At 42.1% G+C, this 23,920-nt stretch overlaps 2 protein-coding genes and 1 pseudogene across 3 annotated transcripts; all 3 read left to right on the top strand.

Moving 5' to 3' along the window:
• Positions 1–1,665: 1,665 nt before the first annotated feature.
• On the top strand, positions 1,666–7,724 carry LOC133892664 (zeta-carotene desaturase, chloroplastic/chromoplastic-like). The gene is made up of 14 exons (XM_062333559.1): positions 1,666–2,039; positions 2,565–2,689; positions 2,787–2,921; positions 3,265–3,337; positions 3,777–3,850; positions 4,858–4,962; positions 5,124–5,368; positions 5,452–5,539; positions 5,711–5,753; positions 5,842–5,998; positions 6,200–6,328; positions 6,544–6,616; positions 6,817–6,981; positions 7,201–7,724. Exons 1-14 carry the CDS (start codon positions 1,907–1,909, stop codon positions 7,357–7,359), a joined length of 1,704 nt encoding a protein of 567 aa, XP_062189543.1. The 5' UTR covers positions 1,666–1,906; the 3' UTR covers positions 7,360–7,724.
• A 1,290-nt stretch (positions 7,725–9,014) lies between these two features.
• On the top strand, positions 9,015–10,785 carry LOC133891974 (uncharacterized; annotated as a pseudogene).
• Positions 10,786–14,413: 3,628 nt separating this feature from the next.
• On the top strand, positions 14,414–17,461 carry LOC133893211 (cytochrome b-c1 complex subunit 7-like). Of its 2 annotated transcripts, none has more exons than XM_062334185.1 (4): positions 14,414–14,624; positions 14,722–14,879; positions 16,134–16,172; positions 17,196–17,461. In XM_062334185.1, exons 1-4 carry the CDS (start codon positions 14,528–14,530, stop codon positions 17,262–17,264), a joined length of 363 nt encoding a protein of 120 aa, XP_062190169.1. In that variant the 5' UTR covers positions 14,414–14,527; the 3' UTR covers positions 17,265–17,461. The 2 variants fall into 2 exon arrangements, with proteins under 2 accessions (XP_062190169.1, XP_062190168.1); XM_062334184.1 differs by having other exon boundaries at positions 14,415–14,624; positions 16,125–16,172.
• The last annotated feature ends 6,459 nt before the right edge of the window (positions 17,462–23,920 follow it).

The raw sequence follows: 23,920 nt of genomic DNA, 5'->3' as shown, positions 1-23,920 counted from the left end.
GGGAAAATCATCAAATTCGTAAGAGATTTGAGTCTATATATATTTGGACATTATATAAAATCACATGAGAGAGGGAAATACACAATAAGTGGAAGAAGCATGCGTAATTATCAACATAAAATTATATCCAAAGGATAATATAAAGCAATTGTAGATAAATATAGGCTTGATGACTATGTTCACTAAGAAAAACAATTGATGATTTTGCATACTAAATTGCGAGTCCATCAAATGCACTCTGCATCATCATACTCTTTTAGGACAATAATATTTTATCTGGTATATGAGCTATCATTTATTAAAATAGATAAACCGTCACTTTTAGTGATTGTAAGGAGGAAACCTGCAGGGCTCATAGGCCGTTGTTTGATCAACTTCCTAATGGTAGCAATTCCACTCTCCAAATATTCGTGTGTTTCTATGATTGGTTGACTCTTCTCCTATAATAGAGAAAACAATGCATAAGTTTTTTTTACCTATGATCGATTAATTGTATCTAAGAATTGGCTGGCTAGCTTTTGATGTAGGCCTTGGCGCCAACCTTAGAACCTAGCGCCTAATCACTACACCACCTATCATCGGTGACTATGAGCTAGACGTCATCCTTGAGACTCGTGTAACGCTTTTGAGAACACCGACTATCATAAGAGATATTGTTATGTGAATATGTTTATTGTCTCAACTCGTGCTCATTCATGGTAAACGAATTTATCCCGCTATGAACTAAGGTGTCGTTTGGATTATGGGAAATGAGGGGTGGGAATGAAAAATAGCTTGTGGGATGAGTTTAATCCAATGTTTGGTTGAAGGGTATGGAAAAAGAAGAAGGTCTGAGAGTGGGATATGGAGACCTCTTATCCCACAGATTTTATCTCAGCGGGAGATGTGGGTTATGGACGGAAAATGAGCGGTGGACCAAATTAACCCTGTTCCTCATCTTTTCCGAGCCCTCGCCACATTCATCACCTGAATCCACTCCTGTCCAATGCGGAAAGCGATGGGCAAGCCCGTGTTGTGCGGAGGATGAGAGGGCGTACCTTACCACAGCAGTAACGAGCCTCGTCCAGTCGCTCATCCAAGCATTTAGCATGCTAGGATGACACCTCACTTCGATCCTCATCACAGGTAATACGGCTAGGGAGGCACATCTAAGCTGCTAGCATGGAGCTCTGTGGGTGTTGACGAAGGGGCAATGTGTGTTATCGAGGATGTGGTCAGCCATCAACTCCGCTGCTATGTGGCATGCTGCATGTGCCTAGATTTGCTCTTTTTTTTACTTGTAGTTTATCTTGTCTGTAATTCTTACCTCGTGCCATGGTAAAGACCCAAAAGAAGCTACAAGATGGGGTCGAGGGCCATGGCAATGTTGCTCGATTCCATAGAAGTGATCGAGTTTTGCATTTCTGATTTGTTCAGCAGAGATGCAAGGGCATTTTGGTCCTTTCGAGTTTTAATCTTAAACCTAAACCCAACATACCCAAATCTGAGAATAGTATTAGAATTTTGTATCCTTCTCCCAAACTCATGGCTTCATAACCTTTCTCATTTTTCTATCCCTATCCCATCATTCATCCAAACGACACCTAAAGGTTGGCACAAGGTAGTAAGGAGGGGGAGCGTATTTGTGCGCGTAGCAGAAAAGGCAGGGAGTGGGAACTGCTGTTTGCCTGTTTGGGACGTCTTGTATTCACCATTGGTGCGGCGTGGTGTTGCCACGAGGCCCCGCGACAAATCCCGGGGCGACGGCATCCCCTCCCGGCTACCCTCCTCACACAAATCGCCTCTCTTCTCTTCCGACAACTCCCAAGCAGGCTACAGGCTGCCACTCCCGCCACCGCCGCGCCTCCTTCCACCTCCTTGCTGCCGCTGCCGCTAGGCTAGGTAATAGGACCGGAGCTGCCGCGCCATGGCCTCCGTGGCGGTCACCTCCACGCTGGCCGCGGCCCTCGCCGGCCGGCGACGCGTGCGGCTGCCCCCACGCCGGCCCGCGGTGGTGCGGTGCTCGCTCGACAGCAACGTCTCCGATATGGGTGTCAACGGTGAGGAACGAGATCCTGCGGGGGGAGGGGCCCTCTTATATAAACCCCCGTGTTCTTTCTTTGTCGGTCGGTTTCAGGAGCGGCGTGAGCAAAAAAGGGGATTAATAGTGATTACTTTTAATCCTTTTGCAGTTTCCATTTGAACAAAAAGTTTCCTTTTGATTGCGTTCAATTAATCTTTTTGAACTTTGCATATCACTATCTTTTTGAATGTTAAGATTGAACATTCGAAGGTGATACCCGAAGCTTTTCCTCGAAAAGTTATCTGATGATGTCATAGGTGTGCTGCTATGTTTCTTAAGTACACTGTTATACAAATCAGTGGTCGAGTTTGTGTTTTTGATACTGTGGCAATGTCAAAAACGACACTTTGTTCCAGTGGAGGGAATGTAATTCTTTATAGATTGCTCAAAGTTTGCTAAATTTGGCGGCTAGTTCCGTTTCAGTTTCAATAGCTTTGGGTTGAAATGCCAAATTGACCGCGAAAGGTGATCTTGAATTGAAGATCTTTTCCGTGTGTGGCAGCTCCCAAAGGGTTGTTCCCGTCTGAACCGGAGCACTACAGGGGGCCGAAGCTCAAGGTGGCCATCATAGGGGCTGGCCTCGCTGGCATGTCCACCGCCGTCGAGCTCTTGGACCAGGGTCATGAGGTTAGCTGATTGGTTGCCTTTAGTTCAGCTAAATGTTCTTTTCTCCTGGAAAATCACTGCTTTTTAACTGGCCAAGTTGGCCATGGTTTGTTTGCAGGTTGATTTGTATGAGTCCCGGCCATTTATCGGTGGTAAGGTTGGCTCGTTTGTTGATAAGCGAGGAAACCATATCGAGATGGGGCTGCACGTGTTCTTTGGGTGCTACAGCAATCTTTTCCGCCTCATGAAGAAGGTACGGTATGCTTATCTTTACTTTCAGATGCCTGGGGAAATAGTTAGTGTGGAGTATTCTATTTGTTCGGACTGTCTTACATAGGTATGGAGATGAGTGAGATGTTCTAGCCTGAAAACCTGAATTAGTTTTCACCCAAGAAACTTTGGAATTGGATGTCTTTATACCTCATAGAATGAAGTAAACATACAGTTTGGAGTGTATGGCAGGGAGAAACGTGCCAGCCTATTAGTCTATGTGAACCAAGTAGTTCAATGGCTTCTTGTTGAGGCTTGTAGCACTGGTATTACTGCCTCATTGGCCAGATTGAACAACGATGTAATTAAATCTCATTTTATTTCAGGTTGGCGCTGATAGCAATCTTCTGGTGAAGGAACACACCCATACTTTTGTAAATAAAGGGGGAGCGATTGGTGGTATGTTTAACTATCCTATACCCATCCATTTCTTGTGGAACAATGCTCTTGTGCTGGAATATTTTCATTATTCTTGATTACTTTTGGAGTTGCTCTGTATCTATGATTAAATAGAAAAGTGCGTTACTTCCAGTGTGTTGAAGTATCAACCGACTATTCAAGTTTACAAAGTGCAAATACGATAATGTTGTTGCATGTTCTGCTAAGGGATTCATTTGTATTTTCTGAGAAACAAGAATGCTTGTGTTACCTGCTGTCACACACTATTTACTTAGTCCTGCAATATGCATCTTGGATTAAGCCAGTTGTGTTAAGTGATAAGACATAACATGCCATATTGTGTACTTAAAGTTGGCCGGAGTAACTGAACCATATTTTGTTATATATTTACATGCAACTTATTTATGTAATTTTCCATATTGTTTGCCTTGCTATACAGAACTTGATTTTCGGTTCCCGGTGGGAGCTCCATTACATGGTATTCAAGCATTCCTAAGAACTAATCAACTCAAGGTAAACTCATAATTTAGGACTATTATAATCCTAAAGGAGAACCTCAACTCATGAAATTACGTTAGCCTTCACTTTCTGTTTCCAATTACATACTTCCCAATTTGTTGTAAATTTCTCGTCTTGAGCTTTATCAGTATCATGATCACGTGTCTTGCGCTATGCTGACTCTTTCAAGATGCTATTATTCAACCACTTCAGCATGTTGTTTCCCTCTGACATCTTTTGTGCTGCACTCTTTGAACTCCATCTGTATTCATATCTTTTTAGCCATACACCAGTGCTTCGTGAAAGTAATTCTTCACTCTGCCATTTCATGTGGTTATAAAGCAATCAGCTCACTTGATTTGTGAATATTTGTTTAGAACTGTTACAATCCATCATATTTATATCTGAACTATTGCATGCAGGATATATGCACAAGCATGCTATACCGTTTGAAATAGTTTGCACTTTGCAGGTTATAGTACAATTTTAACAGTACATTTGTACTCTTATTCTTGTTTTAAGCCATGGAACAAAGCATTGTAAAGTCCTCGTAGGTTCCTAACTGCCTATCCTTGCGACTAAATTAAATTAGCAATGCTCGTTCATGATTGTCATATCTTCAGACTGAGAGTTGTGGTTTATTTTGTCGCTAGTATTTGGTCCTGCATCTTTTTTAAATCAAAATTGTGAAGCTTAGCTTCTAAAGTTTCCTTTAACCATTATTGCCATTCCTTTGCCCTTTAATAGTTATGACCAAATGGATAATTTTTTGTGGGAAATCTCACTGGAAGTGAAGGGTTCTTCCTTTATTCATTACTGCCATTCTTTTGCCCTTTAATATTTATGACCAAATGGACAATCTTTTGTGTGGGAAATCTCACCGGAAGTGAAGGATTCTATAAGTGGGCTCGAAATAAGCGCTGAAATCTTGTCACTTGTCAATATCTCTAATTTACTACATACTATTTGATTACATAGTTCCATTAAATGGGTTCATGTAAAACATTTGAATTATGTTGCAGGTTTACGATAAAGCAAGAAATGCAGTTGCTCTTGCCCTAAGCCCAGTTGTTCGGGCTCTGGTTGATCCAGATGGTGCATTGCAGCAAGTGCGGGACTTGGATGATGTAAGTATTCCGTGCATTTATTTCAGATTCATCAGGAGCGTGGATCTAGGATATCTGTTAGGAGTGTTCATGAAGTATCTTTTCAAAATGTGTGTCATTTAACTCAGTGATAGTTATTTTTTATCAATTCAAATGTAAATTTGCAAGTTTACTTTTTTCAGGTAAGTTTCAGTGATTGGTTCATGTCCAAAGGTGGTACTCGGGAGAGCATCACAAGAATGTGGGATCCTGTTGCGTATGCTCTGGGTTTCATCGACTGTGATAATATCAGTGCACGTTGCATGCTTACTATTTTCACCCTGTTTGCCACAAAGACAGAGGCATCTTTGTTACGCATGCTAAAGGGTTCACCTGATGTTTACTTAAGTGGCCCGATAAAGAAGTACATAACAAACAGGGGTGGTAGGTATGACCAAATTTCTCTTGAATTGTCTATGCCTATGTACTGCAGTGCAATTGAAAACTTGCATCATGTAACAAATCCTTCAGGTTTCACTTAAGGTGGGGATGCAGGGAGGTTCTCTACGAGAAATCACCTGATGGAGAGACCTATGTTAAAGGCCTTCTCCTCTCCAAGGTAAGCCTTTGTATCAGTATATCACCATTCTGCTTTGAATGATTATGCAGCTAGATGACCTAAAAAAACATATTACGCAGCTAGATCATACATGGAAAATGTGAAAAGTTTTGTAGCCTTAACTATTCTTTATACTTTAACTAACATTTTCGCACATCTGGACATTTTTAGGCTACAAGCAGAGAGATAATCAAAGCTGATGCATATGTTGCAGGTTCTTTTTCTTCTTTCTTATCTTCATTTTCTTCTTTGACTAGTCCGTCGAACCATGGAACCTTAACTTGGTTTTGCTAACTGCACAGCTTGCGATGTCCCGGGGATTAAAAGACTACTACCGTCAGAATGGAGGGAATGGGAAATGTTTGATAATGTCTACAAGTTAGATGGTGTTCCTGTTGTCACTGTTCAGCTTCGTTACAATGGTTGGGTTACTGAAGTTCAAGATTTAGAGAAATCAAGGTAGCTGATGTCCCCAGTATTCTTTTGTAATTTTTTTACTTATTTGGTTTTGGATCCAATAATTTGAAGTGCTCACCACTCATATCCGAATTCTGAAGCATCCATGATGATCACTTTTGTTTATGGCAAAAGATAGTTGTGCAAATGCAAATTGCATTCCTTCATGCTCGCTTAGTAATACATTTCTTATCTTTGATGTAGACAACTGCAAAAGGCGGTTGGTTTGGATAACCTTCTGTACACTCCAGATGCGGACTTTTCCTGTTTTTCAGACCTTGCACTCTCATCTCCTGCTGATTACTACATTGAAGGACAAGGTTCCCTGATCCAGTAAGTCCACTCTTTTTTTTATAATGTTCTTTAGTTCATTTGTCTGGAATGATTTTCGAAGATTCAGTGCTCTTGAACTTTTTGACTGTTCATTTTTGAAGTTCTGGTTTATACACACTTATGTTATTAGCACAGTACAACTACTGAATTTCAAGTATCAAATTGATTTCTCTTTATGCAAATATATTCACATTCCACGCTTTCTTCATTTGCAGAGCTGTGCTAACTCCTGGTGATCCGTACATGCCATTGCCAAATGAGGATATCATTAGTAAGGTTCAAAAGCAGGTAGGTTTGTAAATAACATCTGTTTTGGTCAAATTACTGCTATGGTCAATGCAGATTGTTCCCTTTACATATAACTAAGCAAGACCTCATTTTAAAGGACTACAGAAGAAGAAAAAGAGATTTATTCTGCTTCTATAATTTCTATATTCCTCCAAAGCTTGCCTCAATAGTCAATACGAACACAATTATAATTCCTGCAGGTCTTAGAATTGTTCCCATCTTCCCGAGGCTTGGAGGTTACATGGTCCAGTGTGGTAAAAATTGGACAGTCTTTGTATCGTGAGGCTCCTGGAAATGACCCATTCAGACCTGATCAGAAGACGCCCGTTAAAAACTTCTTCCTGTCTGGATCTTACACGAAACAGGTATTGTACATCTAAAATATTTACCTAGTTGCAGCCACCAACAGAAACAAATGGCTCAGAAAACTACAAAATATTGCCATTTAAATTTTGTGGTGCCTGCACACCATGAATTCTAAATGAAGGCATTGCTTGATGGATAATCCTAAGATTGTACCAAGATGCACATCTAACAGTCTGTAGGACATGGTAAATTAATGATTTCCTTCATTGTGTTTTCAGGACTACATTGACAGCATGGAAGGAGCAACTCTCTCCGGCAGGAGAACGGCAGCCTACATCTGCGGTGCTGGAGAGGAGCTGGTGGCCCTCCGAAAGAAGCTAGTTGTCGAAGACGGTGAGAAGGCACTGGGTCAGGTTCAAGTCCTGCAGACTAGTTGAACAGCCCTGCACACAAGTTAGTTGGACCTTGCAATCACACATGCTGGAATGGCCACACCATAGCTCTGGGTGCAGGCGGTCACCGCTGCGAATTCTTGTAAATCCCATCTGAGCATTAGATTTCCGCTGCCTCTTAGCCTCGACACGTCCCGTTGTGGCGTTTTCGATTTATAATTCGCAACTAGGTGTCTAGGTGGCATACGGGGTTACATCAGGCAGCGTGTATGTTCAGTTGGAGCTTGATTAGGCATTGGAACGATTGGATTGGTGATATATAGTGCACACTGTTCTTACGTCTTACTAGGAATAGCGATAATTTTATCTGGGGAGATCTGTTGATTGATTACTATTGAACTTGTCATCTAGTCTCTCGGGCTTCCAGCCAGTTGCTGCTATGAACTCCTGCCGTGTGCAAACCCTTTCATTTCGGTATGGATGATATTTCGTGTTTGGGACCCCGGGTAAAGTTGTATTTTCGGTTACGGGAAACTCAGTCTTCCTTGACCGTTGTACTGAGAACCGGTTGGTTTTTCAGCAGTGGCACGGTTTGATCTCTACTCTTTGTGTCAAACGGTTTTTCACTTTGAACGATATGATACACACTCGGAAACTTGCGTGGTGCTTGCTGGTCACCAATCGGCTGGCTACCAGTGGGAATTGAAACCCTGATGGCTTGTTCGGATAGGCCTGGATTATGCCGGTTCCCTTGGGAATGGCAGGGACACAAACTTTTGAAGGACTACCTAAGTATTTATGCTGTAATATTATGTATAAATTTAAGATACGAAGATGTTAATGTATCATGGGAGCGTCATCAACGAATACATCAAGAGCGATATCGTATTTTGATTTTAGATGAGATTCGAAAAAAGAAAAGATTATTCGCTAATTTTTTTATTAATAAAACGGGTTTTATATTCGTAGAAGGTAATGAGACGGGAATATTAAAAGATGAGGTTGGATAAAAAAAGTGAATGAATTATTCGAATTTATTAGATAAGAGAAGAATAGGGAGAAGAGTGACGTGAAAACCAACTCGTGGTCTAATCCGTGCGCATCTGAACAAGCCCTGATGCGGAGAGTAGAGCATGGAAACAGCCATGAGCCATGCACGCACGGCACACTGCTTTGCCTACCACCGAGACCATTTGGAGGCAGTGACGGAGTGGCAGAAGACGAGCGTACTCTTTCGGGCCTTCCCGAGACGAGGACGGCAACCGGCGTGTCGCACTGCAGGCCTCACAAGCCGGGACCTGCTCGTGGTGACCACGAGAGGACGGGAGCCATTGCGCGCGGCACCGACGAAGGCGAAGCGGCAGTTGCCACCCGGCCCTGCTCATGGCGCCAAGGCCAAGCCTCAGCTGCCAAGCTGTCTCTCCTCCCGTCCGGTAGTCACCTCTCGCGCGCGAAGCCCCGCCCGCCGCAGAGCCATCGCCGTCGCCCCGCGGGAGTCGTCCGAGCCGCGCCAAACGCGCCGCCGGTGGTCCTGGCGGTTCTCGGCGCCGTCACCGAGCTCCTCAGGGCTCTCTCCCCACCTAAGAAGCCCAGGCAAGAACACCTCCCTCTCACAAAGCCACAAGCTTATTCTGCTATTAACTCCTTGGACCTCGCTTTGAGTTGATTCTTGTGTGGCATGCTACGAGCATCCTCCCCCCCCCCCCCCCCCCGACGCATAGCACGCGTGCGATTCGATGGTGCAGGGATGCTGTCCAGGGAGGAAGAAGAGCTTGATCTGCCATGCGGCAGCGTGGATGATGTGCTCGCCGTGCTCGAAGACGACTACCGGCGTGCCTAGTCCTCACCGGCATGTGTTTCTTGGACCTTGCTCCATTTCTTTTAATCTTTTATCGGGGATTGTTTGGACCATGGAGATTGAGGTGTGGATGTTTGCTTGCTTCTATTCTAGTGCTCAAGTTGATTGAGTCATAAAAATTGATATTTTTTAGATAATGATAAAAATTGCAATGTACCACATGACATGGAATGTTCAGAGAAATGTGCCTTTCGGAATTTGCTGACCAGTCAGGTGCAAGGAAATGCATGATAACGAAATTCTGTAGGAATGCAGGGGATTTCACTCCGGGTATATACTCTGAAGATTGCTTGTTTGAGGATCCGACGATAAAGTTCCGCGGTATGTGCACTGCACTCTGATTCTCTTGCGGAACATAATTGGAGTTGTCATGTATGCAGCCAGGCCAAGCAAAATCACATTGATTTGTTGTCTCCTTATTTGAAACAGGGTGGAAAATTCATAGCACTGAATGCATTCTTGCTCAGAATCTGGACCTGCTGGTGCCGTTCTTCGACAGTCCTTCACTTGAACTTGAAAATATTGAAAAGGCAAGAATGTTTGCGTTTGTTGGTTAGTTTTCAGTTATATGCATCTGCAATATATGTGGCATATTGTATTTTTGACTTGCATAATTATCAATACTCTGTCTGCATATGCAGCTTGACCCTTTTCAGTGAACAGTAAGTTGTATATTTTAGTTGTATCTTAGGTCTTGACTAACTAATTTCTTGTTTGATTATTACTGTTATGTGTCTAAATTTTTTCCAATATGATTCATACTAAAGCATATGCGGCCTGAACATTTTTAATTCTCTTCCAAATCTTGCAGGGTTTGAGGGTAGAAACACCTCATCAAAGCAACATGGATACTAAGGTGCTACTATTTTTATAAGCGTCAGAAAAATGAATACTAATTTCTAATTTTTTTTCAATGGGATTTTCTGCCCTTCAACTAATTTCGAAATGCTTTCCCTTGGACTAATACATCCGTGTTATTTCCAGGACACATTTGAGGCTTCCATGGAGGCCCCTCATCGTGATTACAGGGAACACAACGTATGATCTGAACGAAGATTACAAGGTAGAGGAAACCACAACCATGAAAATTTGTTTCTTTTCAATCGATGATTGGAAATCTGGAAAGAATCCAATTTTTGCATCACATTTGCATATGTTCAGGTGATTAGGCACTCTGAGAGCTGGGACGTCTCTGCGCTTGAGGCCATCGGCCAGATATTCATATCTGCCCCGGAGCAGCAGAAAGGCAGCTGAACCTGAAGCATGTCACGAAGTGTGCAACACCACACATGATCTTGGCAGTGGCATTCGAGAACATGCACAGAAACAACCACATGGCGCACAAGTGATTTCGATGTGAAGTCCTGTGCGTGGTTGCATAGCTAAGTGGCATGGATCTTGCGCCATTTGTTGAAGTGATGAGATATCCATGTGAAGCGCTCGGGATTTTGATGCGAGAATGAACAGAATTTGGGCTTCAAAGGTGAAATACGTTTCGTCAGAAATGAGCAGTGTTCAATAATGATTGTCCGAGCTCCATTTCAGAAATTAGTGATGGTTTAAGTATTGTCAGGAACTAGCCGGTGCAAGAGATATGGCGAGATTGTAGCCTACTTTCCTTCGTATAATTTTTCCTTCTTGTTTAGCTCTGAACTTTTTACCTTGGGCATGTATAGCCCCCCCCCCCCCCCCGCCTCTCAATGAATATGCAGTGTAAAATCGGAATAACCGAATCAGGCCCATTTTACTTTTTTAGGTACATGGAGGAAGCACAACTCACACAGCATGCGCACACACACGTGAGCATCTTCTACACAAGCTAGGGAATCAGATGGAAGATCACAAGAACTTCGGATGCACACAACTCACACACAATGCGCATCTTCTACGCACGCTAGGGAATCAGATGGAAGATCACAAGAACTTCAGAGCGTGGAAAACATGTTGTATCATTGAACGCGCATGTATCCCTATCTAGGTACGTGCAGGTACCTTGGCGAAAACCCCGGTGAGACGATCCAAGTCTGTACAACCGCAACCCAGAATAGTGGAGCTGAGCTCGCTCCCATCAGGCCCATCTTGCTTCCAGCCTATTTAGCTTGTCATAAACCGGCCCATCTTCTGGAAGCTTCTGTCTTCCACGGCCTAAAATTTCTCGTTTTCCCGAACAGGAAGGCAGGAAGCGCAGAAGGGAGAGCCAATCTCTACTACTTAAAAAGTCTCTAATGAGTCACGCGTCCACCCTGAATCCCATGAATCTCACACCCACCGTGAATCCCACACCGTCCATCCATTCGTCGTCCTCCGTGCATGCGCTTGTGCATCTTTGCATGCTCCTAAGCCATCGGATCCAGAGTGAATGGGCGATATTGTCAAAGTCCAGAGTTGGTAAATATTTACCCACTTTTGCCACTGATATAACCGTCCCTGCTCAGCCCCTTGCACACCTCTTCCTCCTAGACCCTATCCCAAGCCGCCGCCTCCTCCTTTCCCTTCCACCGAGCGGCCACTGATGCAACATGACGTTCCTCTGTCGGATTCGGTAATGGAGACACCACGGCCTTGATCTACCCTCTCGTGCTCTCTCTCTCTCTCTCTAGCCGCCACCCCTCCCATCCCATGCTCTAGCTTATCACGTCCTAATTCCTTAATCACGTCATTAAGCATAAACATGTCATTAAACATCATAATCATCATGTTTATTGTTAAGCATTTTGAATTGCTTACTATCTCAATTGGTGTTTTGATTTTTGTTAGACGTTTTGAAAATAATCAACGTTAGACTTTTCGTTAGTTTAAGTCTCACTTATAGTTAATTGCTACATAAGTAGTTATAAAGGTTTAGCAGCAGTTATTAGCTTCTCTCTAGCGAGTAGGACCCACCTTTAACCGGCCCCACCCCTCCTCTCTTTCCCCCCGGGCGTCCACCCCTCTCCACCTCAGCTCACTCCCTCTCTCCCACCTCACTCACTCATTATGTCAGATTTCTACTTACGTACCAACGAACCTTTCAGTTCCTTACATGCATGTGCATGCTAATGACTCTTGTATAACACTAGTGTTTTCTTTGCATTGATATGGCTAGGAAATGCTCTTCTTTCCAGCCAACAACACCAATATTGTTTTTTTATTTCCATGACTACAAAAGGGAGGAAGAAATGAGCTACAAAGAAGATGAGACAGCAGCAGCAGCATCTCATAAGCATCCATAAAGCATTTTATGTTCATGGATTAACGAAAATGTGCAAGAGCTCTATTTGCCTCTGCCATTCTATGAGTCACTTCCGGCTTAGGTTTGTTCCAAAAATCAAGGTTTTTTGTCAAATAAATTAGAAAGCGTGCATGAAATGAGTATCACCAAGTCATAAGTTATAAGTCCTTTCCTTGAATTGGAGATAATTTTACTTTTTTGAAACTTTTTTATTAAAATTTTAAAAGCAAACTCCCTAATAACTTCATTTCAAAAAATGAACCTTTTGGCCACGGGAGAATGTCAGCAAAGTGAGGCTACACGCGCACAGTGTTGTTTTTCCATGGCAGATTTGGTAATTTGTTGGGGGAGGATCTATTTTAAAATTTTTATTGAAACAAAGTTCAGAAACAGCTTTATTTTTGTTTGTTGCCCACTGTAAGAGAAATGATATATATAGCTAGCAGGAGAACTATATGTGAACACACATCCTAAAGAGATTGTACTTTGGAGTCCATTATTATTATTTTTTTGCTTCTGATCCAATGGCGGTTTACTTGATCTGCAACTCCATAGAGAACCAACATATTGGAATAGGGGTTTGATCTTTGAGTTTTTCTTTTTTAGGTAACAAATCGGTTATAAGTTGAATTAATTGTCTGCAAAAAGCTGCATGAAGCAGCTAAATACATAATCAGACTAGCTGTAAATGGCAGGAAATTTAGTGTTGAATGCTGATGCGATGCGACACAGCTCCTCAAGTTCAGCGATGTTTCCTGCAGATCTCCTTTCAAGATTTTTAGCTTTTTTTAAGCATCCAAATTGTCTCTTTGATGCCAAGTTCCGATAGGTATGATTTCGTCAAGTATATATTTCAAAGCGATTTTGCTAGAGCTATCTAGATTGTTCATCATGGTTTCCAAAACTGTTAGAAACTGCAGATTATAGAGTAGAGCTGCTGAAGGAGCAACCAGCAGCAACAAGTTCTACTATTGTTGGCTACTACTGCTGCTGAAGAAATCATCTCCACAATTTCTACTGATTATTACATGTTCATCATGCAGATGATTGCCTTTGAAGCATAGATTTCAGTAGTTCAATAACTAAATTTTTTTTGCTGTCAGCTATGAATTAGTGACTCTACTTTGGGTTCAATTAAGTGACTATACCATGATTTGGTTTTGAAACTGTATCTAGAGTTACTTGTGTTAACTGAACTGAGGAATTACTGATGCCTAAATCATATTTTCTGTAGGCCATCTCATAATAATTGATGCCTAATTCGTAGTTTATGTGGGCCATTTGATAGTATGGTAAAAACCAAAAACTGCATTGTTCAAGAGAAATTTTGTAAGGTTGTTTTTTTTGGTGCGCTTGCGATATTTGATATTAGGTTACTGGTGGGGTTTTCGAATTTCAAGTTGTGATTTTTCAGATGTGATATGTACCTACAGGCGATGTTGATATGGCTCTTGTCCATTAGAGTTGGGAATAAAAAATTATCAGTAGCATGCAAGCTTAACACAATAAAATAAGTAGAGTATTTGATGATTGCACATTCAAGTTTTTATAGTTTTCGTTACAACGTACGGAAACGTAAGTTACTTATATAAGTTCTTTACAAATTTTGTAATTTTATACTCGTGTCACTAGTTAGAAGGGCAATATGCTATGTTTAAAAATAAAAAAATATTATGTCATAATGCTTTTAAAATTTCAAACACTATCGAAATAGTCATAAAAAGGTCTATAATATAGAGGATAATATCATCTAGATCTAAAAAAATCAACTTAAATGATTACTTGTACATTAGGGAAAAAAAAGACAAAATTTAGGCATCCCAGTATACAAGTCATATTTTTGTCTAAATTTTTTTAAGTGCTAGATGATAACATCCTACATCAGATTTTTTTAAAGAATTTTTCATAACTATTTTGATAGTATTTTAAATTTTGAGAGTATTAGAATACTGTATTTTTATTTATTTTTGCAATTTCAAACCAGCATATATTTACGAATTTCGGATTTAAAAAATATAAAAATAAAAAGGTCGAGCCTTCCTTCTGGAAGTCGCGCTAGTGGCAACCCATTCCGCAACATCGGGAAGAAACACAAACGGAGTCGAAGCAGGCCGCGAAGCTTCTGGAATCCTCTCGACTCGAATATGCTCTCCTCGCTGTCGGCGTGGTTCGTGAACCCGCGCCGGAACCCGCTCGCCCGCCTCCACCGGAACGCCGTCGCCTCCCGCCTCCGCAAATACGGTCCGTACCCACCACCCCCGCCCGCTCGGAACCTAGGGTTAGGGTCAATCGACGACAGGTAGGGTTCGGCCTGATCGGTTTCTTCTCGTCGCTGCAGGGCTCCGGTACGATGATTTGTATGACCCGTACCACGACCTGGACATCAAGGAGGCGCTGGCGCGGCTGCCGCGGGAGGTGGTGGACGCCCGCAACCAACGACTGAAGCGGGCCATGGACCTCTCCATGAAGCACCAGTACCTCCCCGACGACGTCCAGGTGAAGATTCGTGCTTGTTCCCGGGAGCCGCGCGAGTCTCTCCAATTTGTATCTGTTATGTGCAATTGGGAAATAAGTACAGAATTTAAAGGTTCCATTAGGAATGGTGATTACGGTGGATTGCCAGATTGATTTTAGGTGGGTGTAGTTTCCCGAGTTGGTTAGTTTCGACCGGGGTAGGTTGGAGGGTGTTGCGTTGTGAATTGGAGGGAGAACAAGTGATGATAATTTGTGATTGGGGTTGGGTTGTAAACATCGTTTTAGATGCTTGTAGAAAAGGGAAAGAAGGAAGGTTTAGTAACTTGTGATGTGTGCCTGCTGGTTTTCCTCCTTGTGAGGTCTGTTTTGTTTCGGTTATTTGCATGAGTGCTTATCACGATTGCTCCATGTCATTGTTTGGTGTCAAGGATGTAGTGAGTGTTTTATCCTTTGTTGCTTGTCGATATAGTGAGATTCCATTTGGAGCCATAAGATGTACGACTTATTTAATTGGTATAATGTATCTGAAATTCACATGTGGCTACAGTGACGGATTTGGACCTAGGGCAACCGGGGCTGAGGCCCCAGTTGTGGTTCAAATTTTCAGGGTACCCCTCCTATAATTCCTTGGCCGAACTAGTGCTCTCAGTTTGCTGCTCGCTACCCCTTCTCCAATTTTAACTTTGAATCATTTGCGCACATTGAAACAGTAGGGAGCTAGCAATGATAATGCAGAGCAAATAATCCTTATGTTGCACTTGATACCAATGACATTATTAATCCTGGGCTTCGAGAAACCAATTGAGGAAATTGATTCAAACATTAGGGATGCTGCCAAAGGGATTATATTTTGATGGGTCCATGCCAACCAAAAGGTCATAACTAGCCATGAAGAGAAATATGCACACACAATAGGTGCTTTTATCTAGTTTGTTGTACCATTAAGCATGGACTTAAAGTGTCATCTCAAGTGTGTATTTTATGCTTCACTTTAGTTATTTATCGGTATGTGACCTGTTATGGGTGGTTTAGGCACTTAGGTAGTGGCCCTAGTTTTGCCGGAAGCATAGTTCCGCCATTGGCTATCAGTTATATTTGGCCCCAGGCTCTGTTTTGACTTTCTGAGCCGAGAAACAGAATTTCTTATGGGCATCCTTCTGTCAGTCGCCACTTAAATTTTAATAGTGTTTCTAAATTCCATTGAGACATCAATATACGCATCAGATATTCAGATATTTTAACACCATCGATTTGCTTTTTTGATAGGCATTGCAGACACCATTCAGAAGCTATCTTTCTGACATGCTGGCTCTGGTAAGTGTATTTGCTTCTGCTTACCTTTTCGTTTCTTTTCAAATACATGATTGGTGAATGGTGACTTGGCAATCAGATACGTTGGGACTCAATTAAACTGCAATTCTCATGATATTGTTTTGAAGCCATATTTTTTTGTGCTTTGCTCTACTGATTTATATTCAATGCCTATTGGCAGATCTTTATCACATAGGATTTTGCTTGCTTCCGCTTTCTAATATTTTAGCTTCTCGTAATATGTATTCTTTTCTTGGTCAAATGAGATCAGCACATGGTACATATAATTGTAGTGAAAAATTGCTTTATATTTTTTTAGAGATTTAGTTCCTCCTACAGCTGTCTAGATCCTCAACTTGCTCATGAGATTTGCATTTTGGGTCTATAATGTCTTTTTAGCGATAATTCCCGAATGAAGGAAGAATTTGAATCTGCCATGTTTGCATCTTGCAGTTATCTAGCATGAAATCCCAAATTATGGAAGAACTTGAATCTTTCCTGTTTTGTGCAATATGTTACAATTTGTTACCTTTCATATGGAGAGCTGATGTTAGACTTGATAATCTTTAATCGTCTTACAGTCTATGTAGCTTGCAATTCTTGTGTAGAATGTCACAAAATACTATGTCATAAATTGCAAGAAAATTTCCACTCTAGGCACCAAACAATTGATTTATCGGCCATTTATGACTATCTAGTACATATGTGTTATCAGTTGTTGGATGACATGGAGGTATAGTATTATCTGCACAATTGATATTGTCCATCAATTGGTTATCTGAAGAAGAATCATCCTGACAATGTGTTGGATGTGGTTTGTGACTTTGTGTTATGTGCTCATTCTGATTTCACTTGTTTTCTCACCTGTTGGTACTTGTAGTAGAATGTGCCATCAAATATCAGTTGATGTTTGCTACATGAATAATCCCTGGACTTCAGCCTGATGAGCACTTTTTTTGTTAAAGTTGTACAAATTCATCTTTAGCTGCGCTTAGGTGGCTGCTGTTTGATGCATCTGTATTGCAGGTGAAAAAGGAGAGAGCAGAGCGTGAAGCATTGGGAGCACTTCCGCTGTATCAGAGGACCATTCCATAAAGTGGAGCACTTCAACAGGAGTTTGTGGTTCAGTTTATCAGATTTCCATTGAGCTCGCATAGCACAATGGAACGGTAAACAGGCCTTGTATTTATATACCTGAATGTATTCGGTGCATTTTGTGAACTGGAATACTGTACTCGGTGATAAGGTTGTGCTTGGGATAATTACTGTCAGTTAACCCCATTGCTTTGCCATTCTTAGCACTTCTATGCATACCATGGTGCTGGTATCGGTATCTCTTCAGAGACCCCAGGTTGAGACAATCGCTAATCCTTACTGAATTTCAACGGCATGTTTAGAATGATGGATTTGCAGAAAACAGTACGGATTCACCAGATCTCCCATGCAAATCCTTTTAAATGTCTGAATGCTACTGGAGTAGATCATAACAGTCTCATATCGCACTACATCTGTGGAGTGCGTGATGAGCGATTATGTGCTGATCGAAGGTACTACATCGTACTAGAACTACAATGCTAGATTGGTACAAGAACTGAAGAAGTGGTTGTCTTTCAAGTTTCAGTGTTCAACACCTAGTTTCTATGGTTTCACCTGTACAAGGCATTTGTGCCATGTAAGTACACTCCTTTTTAGTAATCTCTTTTCCTCCCCCTATTCTGGCACTGAGAGAAATGTAAAGCCGGTTTTTTAATTTTCCAACTCAAACCAGTTACAAGTTTGAACGCACGAATTTATAAGAATTTCACAGGAATCAGTGTGGAACAATGTAAGCTCCACATGCACACTAGAAAATTCTGCGCTCCAAATGGGAGCTACAAATAAGTAGGAGCTCTGGCATTCGACAAAGGATATGTACGCACGAGCTGGCCCTACGCTATGACTCCAAACCTGGAGGTTGGAAGGTAAACAACCTCTTCACCACTGGTCCAATGTTTTCAAATTTTTAACTTGAAACCTTACCAATTTCCCTTTTCTACAAGTTAGCTTTAACCTGGGCGCTGAAGTGTGGGTGGTATCTATCCAAAGTCTTGTGTTGGCTTGACGCGAAAGAAGACTGTAGACACTCCAAACCCCATAAAGGCAAATTTGTAACCATCTACAAAGTTTGTGAGCAAGTAAACTACCATTGGATAAATGGTTTTGGATTCTTGCTATTGTCTGTGTACACATTACACATATCATGCATGTGACTACCTAATACATCTGGCTTGTAAATCTTTGGAGAGTCTCTGAGCTGAATACTCACAAAAGAACGCCACAGACATCTCACTACAAGACTTACTCGATGGCAAATAATCGATTATCTCAAACTGTTAATAATGATTAACCTCAGGCAACATTGTTGATTAAGGCCCCCTAATCTTCCTTTGACAGTTAGCTGATCAACATGATTGGATGCTCATTCAGCATACTTTTCATATATCCATATTCAATTGATTAGCATTATGTGGATGAAATGTAGCTTCCACACCCTGGATGGCTGCCTGGATAGCCTCCTCATGTGATCAAGTGGATGGCACAGAGCAAGCAGAGGGTCCTCTCCATCCTCCATTGTCCCAACAGTGACCACCCTACCATGGCAGCTGTGAGAATGAAGGGCCCCAGGCCCCTATCCTCTCTCTGCTCACCATGCATCATGTGTCGTACTACCAGCAGCCTTTTTGGAGGACAAACATTGCCCCATTATTGTTTATGTCTCCTAGGCCCTTGGCCTCTTCTAGCCCTAGTAGACAAACGCCATAAAATGTCTGCTCCCAAACTCATCACATAGCTGACTTCAGCTGATGATATTGTAGCCAATGTTTTTTTTGTTTCACTAGATGCCATAGTAATAAGAACATCTGCAATTTTACACTAGGATATGCCACTAAGATCATATAGGCATAGCATGATAAAATTAAGTGCCACTTGTAGTCGTGAAAGCAATTTTCCATCTACTTTGTGAGGAACAGTCCAACTCCACGGGAAAGAGGAACAAAATATGTTGGTCCAAACATGACCTAAGTTTGGCTTACTTGGCCACCAACCAAATAGCCCCTGTGTTGTTTGTCTTTTGACCTCTTATTTCAAAAGAATGATTAGTTTTCCACCATGTACAAGATTCAAGCAAAATATTGTGATAGAATGTTCCATGTGGGATTAAGTCATTGACAGTGTTACCGGCCTGGACACTAGTGTTTAAATTTTTTTTTCCGAATCAAACACCTCGAATCCGAGTCGGATTCTGACACATATATCAGATTCTGATTTGTATTTTACAAGTCTAAATTTTCTTTATCGAATCAGACACTTGAATCCGAGTCGTATTCTAATATCCGTGGCCGTGTCCAGGTAACATTGATTGTTGAGCACCACACCCACTCAAAGCTCGAACGTTGGCACCCAACCTCTTCCTAAGTGAACCCAGAGCTCTTGGCATTTTGTTTAAACATCCATGCCCATCTTATGCCGCCCACCCATAGTGCTAGGGCATGCGTTATCATTTCGTGGACCCTAGTGATTTGGCGACTTGCTCACACTGTGGGCTTCAGATCATGGTGCTTAATTAGGTAAATATTCCCCTTCGCGCTCAGAGTAGAGATGCACCTTTAATTGTTGTGGTTCATGAGCAATGCATTTGCATGATGGGAGGTTTGTTTTCTTAGAGGCATTGCAGAATGATTAGGATGTCACACAGTAGCACTTGCAAGGAGCAGGCATTAAGTTCTCATTAAAAAAATTTATCGAGTGCTTGTTTAGAAGAGATGCAATTTCTATTGATTATGATTCCCATAATCAACAATTCAGCCCCATTGGGGATACAAGAAAGGATAAAATCGTGGAAATAGGGAAAACACATAGTTTAACACTTATGGATTGTAGATTCGTATTTTTTTTTATAATGAAAGATTTATTAACTCTTATCATCACATCAAGATGATACAACCACTAAAGAGCGTGCTCCGGCCTCTGCATAATTCAAATGCACACAATCAAGAGAAAAACAAGAAAAGACAAAAAAAAAAAACAAACGGCTCTTAAAGGTGGGACACTACGAAGCAGGTCTAGGACATCAATATGCTATGCGAAGTCTAGATAACCACCCAAATCGGGTAAATAGCTCCTTGACTACCCGCTCCAAGTGCGCACACGCTGTAGCCACCGAAAGTTGTCGCTCCTAGCGCTGCAGAATAGACCAAGTATGGAGCAGCCATGTGCAAGAAAAGATAACCTGCAAAAGAGAGGAATACTATTTTTTGTTAAGACAATATTATTTCTGCATAGCCAGATAGACCAACAAAAGGCGGCAGCTGCCACCATTAGATCAGCTTTCCATTGTTTACTTAGACCACAGAGCCAATTACCAGATATTGGAGGCCACTTGGACTATGAACCATGCTGATCTGGCAAAATGACAGTAAAAAAGATATGCTTAATCGTCTCCTTTTGGTGACAAAAGTAACACTTTTGACTACATTGCCACTGTCTTTTTGAAAGGTTATCCTTTGTTAAAAGAACTCCCTTCAATCTCAACATCTCTATATTCCTATTTGGCGCGTTATGATGAATTAGAGCGCGATATAAAGCATTTACACGGAATTTTCCATCTTGCGATAGATTCCACTGAATTCATCTCATCCCTACGATAATGAAATATAACTTAGGGCCTGATCGTTTTTTATTTTGATTGTGGATTCTAGCTTCTAAAATCAGAATCTAAAACAAGCAGGGTGATTCTACAATCCAAAATTCACAATCTATGACCAGATTGTGTCACAATCCACAATCCAAGGAGATGCTGCTTCTATCAGATTATGACACATATTTACCCACCATTGTCATTACAAACATAACATTTCGTTTTTTTGTTTCTCCCTTCGCTTCTTTCTCCACTCACTCCTTCGCTCTCTCCCTCTTGCTGCCGCTTCGCTGAGCTGTCATAGTAGAGCAAAGCACTAGCTCAACGCCACCGAGCCACCTCGATCGTCCTCCCCATCGTCTGTCGCTTGGATCCAGTAGAGAAGCTGCGCCTCGAGCTCATCCACGACCTCCCCGAGACGAAGCCGACCCGAGCTCCCGCTGCTCGCTCCTCTCTCTTCCTCTCCGACAGCTGAACCATCCTCCTCGCAGTTTGTCGCCTGGATCCAGCGGAGAAGCCGTGCCTCGAGCTCGTCCATGACCTCCTCGAGCCAAAGCCGACTTGAGCGCCCACCGCCCGTTCCTCCCTCTTCCTCTCCGACAGCCGCCTTGACTGTCCTCCTCACCGTCTGCCGCCTAGATTCAGTGGAGAAGCCACGCCTCAATCTCATCCAAGACCTCCCCGAGACGAAGCCGACCCGAGCTCCCACCGCCTGCGCCTCCCTCTTCCTCTCCAGCAGTGGCCATCGCGAGCTCCTCCACCTCACCATCGCTCTCCCAGCTACAGACCTTCTTCCTCGACTTCGAGCCTAGGGTGAGTTTCGCCGTGCTCCACTAAGCGTCGTGCGCCTTTCCTCCCCTTCCTTCCTTTGCAGTAGTGCACTGCCGCCGTCTGCCAAGCACCACCATTTGCCATGCCCACCACGGACACTCAGTAGAACCAGATGACGGAGTCAAGGAACACTGTCTCGGCCAGCCACCTAGGCAGCAATCGATGGTGAACTTTGGCCTCCAATGCCAGAAGTAGAGAGAGACTTCGGGAGGGAGAGAGTGGGCATGTAGGGGAGGGGAGAGAGAGGAGAGAATCTAATAATTTGATGTTATTTATTTTAGATTGTAAATCCAGATTATAACAATCTAGATTCTAGATTGTGAGAATCAAAATCTGGATTGTTAGAATCACAATAAAAAAAACAAACATGCCCTTAGACGATGAGTCAGCTCATTCCAAGCGTGTAGCTTTGGGCCAATGAGACTCATCCGGAAGGATATTTCAGGTGGGTTTGAGCGTAGCATGATGGCAACCATGTCCTCCTTGTTTCGCTCTATATTATATAGGCTAGGATACTGCTCACAAAGTGGAGCATTTCCCATGCTCCCAAAATCTTATTTGGGACCCATCCTTTATTACGAATTAACCATGGTGGAATAGTATATGCTTCACCTTCATTAGCCTAGCCCAGAAATGGGAGTCACGTGGTTTCCAATTTACCCGAGACAAAGGTTTTGATCCAAGGCATTTATTCCGCAATAATTTTTGCCAATTTTCTTACCCGATTTCTAAGTTATAAATCTATTTACATAACATGGCCAGGTTATGAGCATCAAGATTCATGATCGCTAAATCACCATGGTCTTTGGGTTGGCATAGAACACTCCATTTCGCTAGATGATACTTTTTATTATGATTATCCCCTTGCTAGAAGAATCTGGAGCGGAAGTAGTCAATTTACTTTTAAATCCCCTCGGGTGATGAAGGACATCATGTAAGTAGGAAGGCTGCTGAGAACTGAGTTGAGGAGCACGAGGCGTCCACCTGCGGACATGTATTTGCTCAACTCAGTCTTTTCTCAATCCGTTCCATGACACCCAACCAATCCGAGTTATTTAATTTACGGTAATGAATAGGAACTCCTAGGTGCTTAGTGGTAATACCCCCAAATCGCACCTGAAAAGCTCAGAGCTTGGTCAAAACATAACAATTCATTTTTGTGGAAATTGATCTTCAGACCAGAAAGCTGTTCAAAGGCATAGAGCAATGTTTTTAAGTTCCTAGCTTTTTCCAAGTCGTGGTCCAAGAATAAAATAGTGTCATCCGCATATTGTAGGATAAATAAACAATTCTCCACAAGGTGTGGTACTACACCATCAAAATTGACCTTCTCTTTTGCCTCTCCCGATGAGAATTGCCAATATATCAACAACTATGTTAAATAGAATCGGAGAGAGTGGATCTCCTTGGCATAGCCTTTTTTTGTTTGAATTTTTTTACCGATGTTGTCATTGACCTTCACTGCTACATTGCCCCTGAAATGGGTAGAACTACTGTGAGCGGTCTAAACTTTGACCCTTCTTTCTTTCTTCATTTTAAAAAAGGGGAGCAAAGCCGGTTGGCCTATTTCTTGCGCGTACCAATTGAATGAAAGAATGTATCCAAGAACACCATTTAGGTGAGAAACCTTTCATTCAAAGTGATTGTAGTAAGAACGGCCACTTGACTTTATTGTAAGCCTTTTCAAAATCAAATTTAGTAAGACTCCACTCATCTTTTTATGGTGCAATTCATGAATGATCTCATGAAGGGTCATGGCCCCTTCAAGGATATTTCTTCCTCTCACAAACGCGATCTGAGCGGGTCGGATTATCCAATCCGCTACCCCATTTATATGGTTGGTTGATATCTTTGTAAAGATCTTGAAGCTGACGTTTAGAAGACAAATGGATCTATACTATTATATACAAGCAGCATCTTTGGTTTCGGGTAGTAGGGTGAGTATACCGAAGTTAAGGCTATGTATCGGCAATGTTCCATCATGTAACTCCTAAAATAGTGTCATTAGATCATCTTTGATGATATCCCAGAATTTCTGATAGAACTCTACTGGAATTCCATTCGGCCTGAGTGCTTTGCTATGTTCCATATGAAACACTGCATCTCACACTTCCTTTTTCGAGAAAGTAGCCGTTGGAATGTCATTTTCAATGTCCAAAACCCGAGGGATATCCTCCCGCTGTGATTCCAGCAAAGAGAAATGTTTTGCTCCGGAGGACCAAAAAGATTTTTATAAAACTTT

Source organism: Phragmites australis, chromosome 15, assembly GCF_958298935.1.
Source record: "Phragmites australis chromosome 15, lpPhrAust1.1, whole genome shotgun sequence".
In the NCBI taxonomy this organism is placed as follows: domain Eukaryota; kingdom Viridiplantae; phylum Streptophyta; class Magnoliopsida; order Poales; family Poaceae; genus Phragmites; species Phragmites australis.
This window is presented reverse-complemented; position numbering and strand designations above follow the sequence as displayed.

Excerpts from the sequence above, each read along its gene's own strand:
- LOC133892664 (XM_062333559.1), top strand. The coding sequence starts at position 1,907 with ATGGCCTCCGTGGCGGTCACCTCCACGCTGGCCGCGGCCCTCGCCGGC. Across the intron at positions 3,851-4,857 it reads TAAGAACTAATCAACTCAAG|GTTTACGATAAAGCAAGAAA; the intron begins GTAAACTCATAA and ends ATTATGTTGCAG. Across the intron at positions 5,999-6,199 it reads CAAGATTTAGAGAAATCAAG|ACAACTGCAAAAGGCGGTTG; the intron begins GTAGCTGATGTC and ends TCTTTGATGTAG.
- LOC133893211 (XM_062334184.1), top strand. The coding sequence starts at position 14,528 with ATGCTCTCCTCGCTGTCGGCGTGGTTCGTGAACCCGCGCCGGAACCCG. Across the intron at positions 14,625-14,721 it reads CTCCCGCCTCCGCAAATACG|GGCTCCGGTACGATGATTTG; the intron begins GTCCGTACCCAC and ends TCGTCGCTGCAG. Across the intron at positions 14,880-16,124 it reads ACCTCCCCGACGACGTCCAG|GCATTGCAGACACCATTCAG; the intron begins GTGAAGATTCGT and ends CTTTTTTGATAG.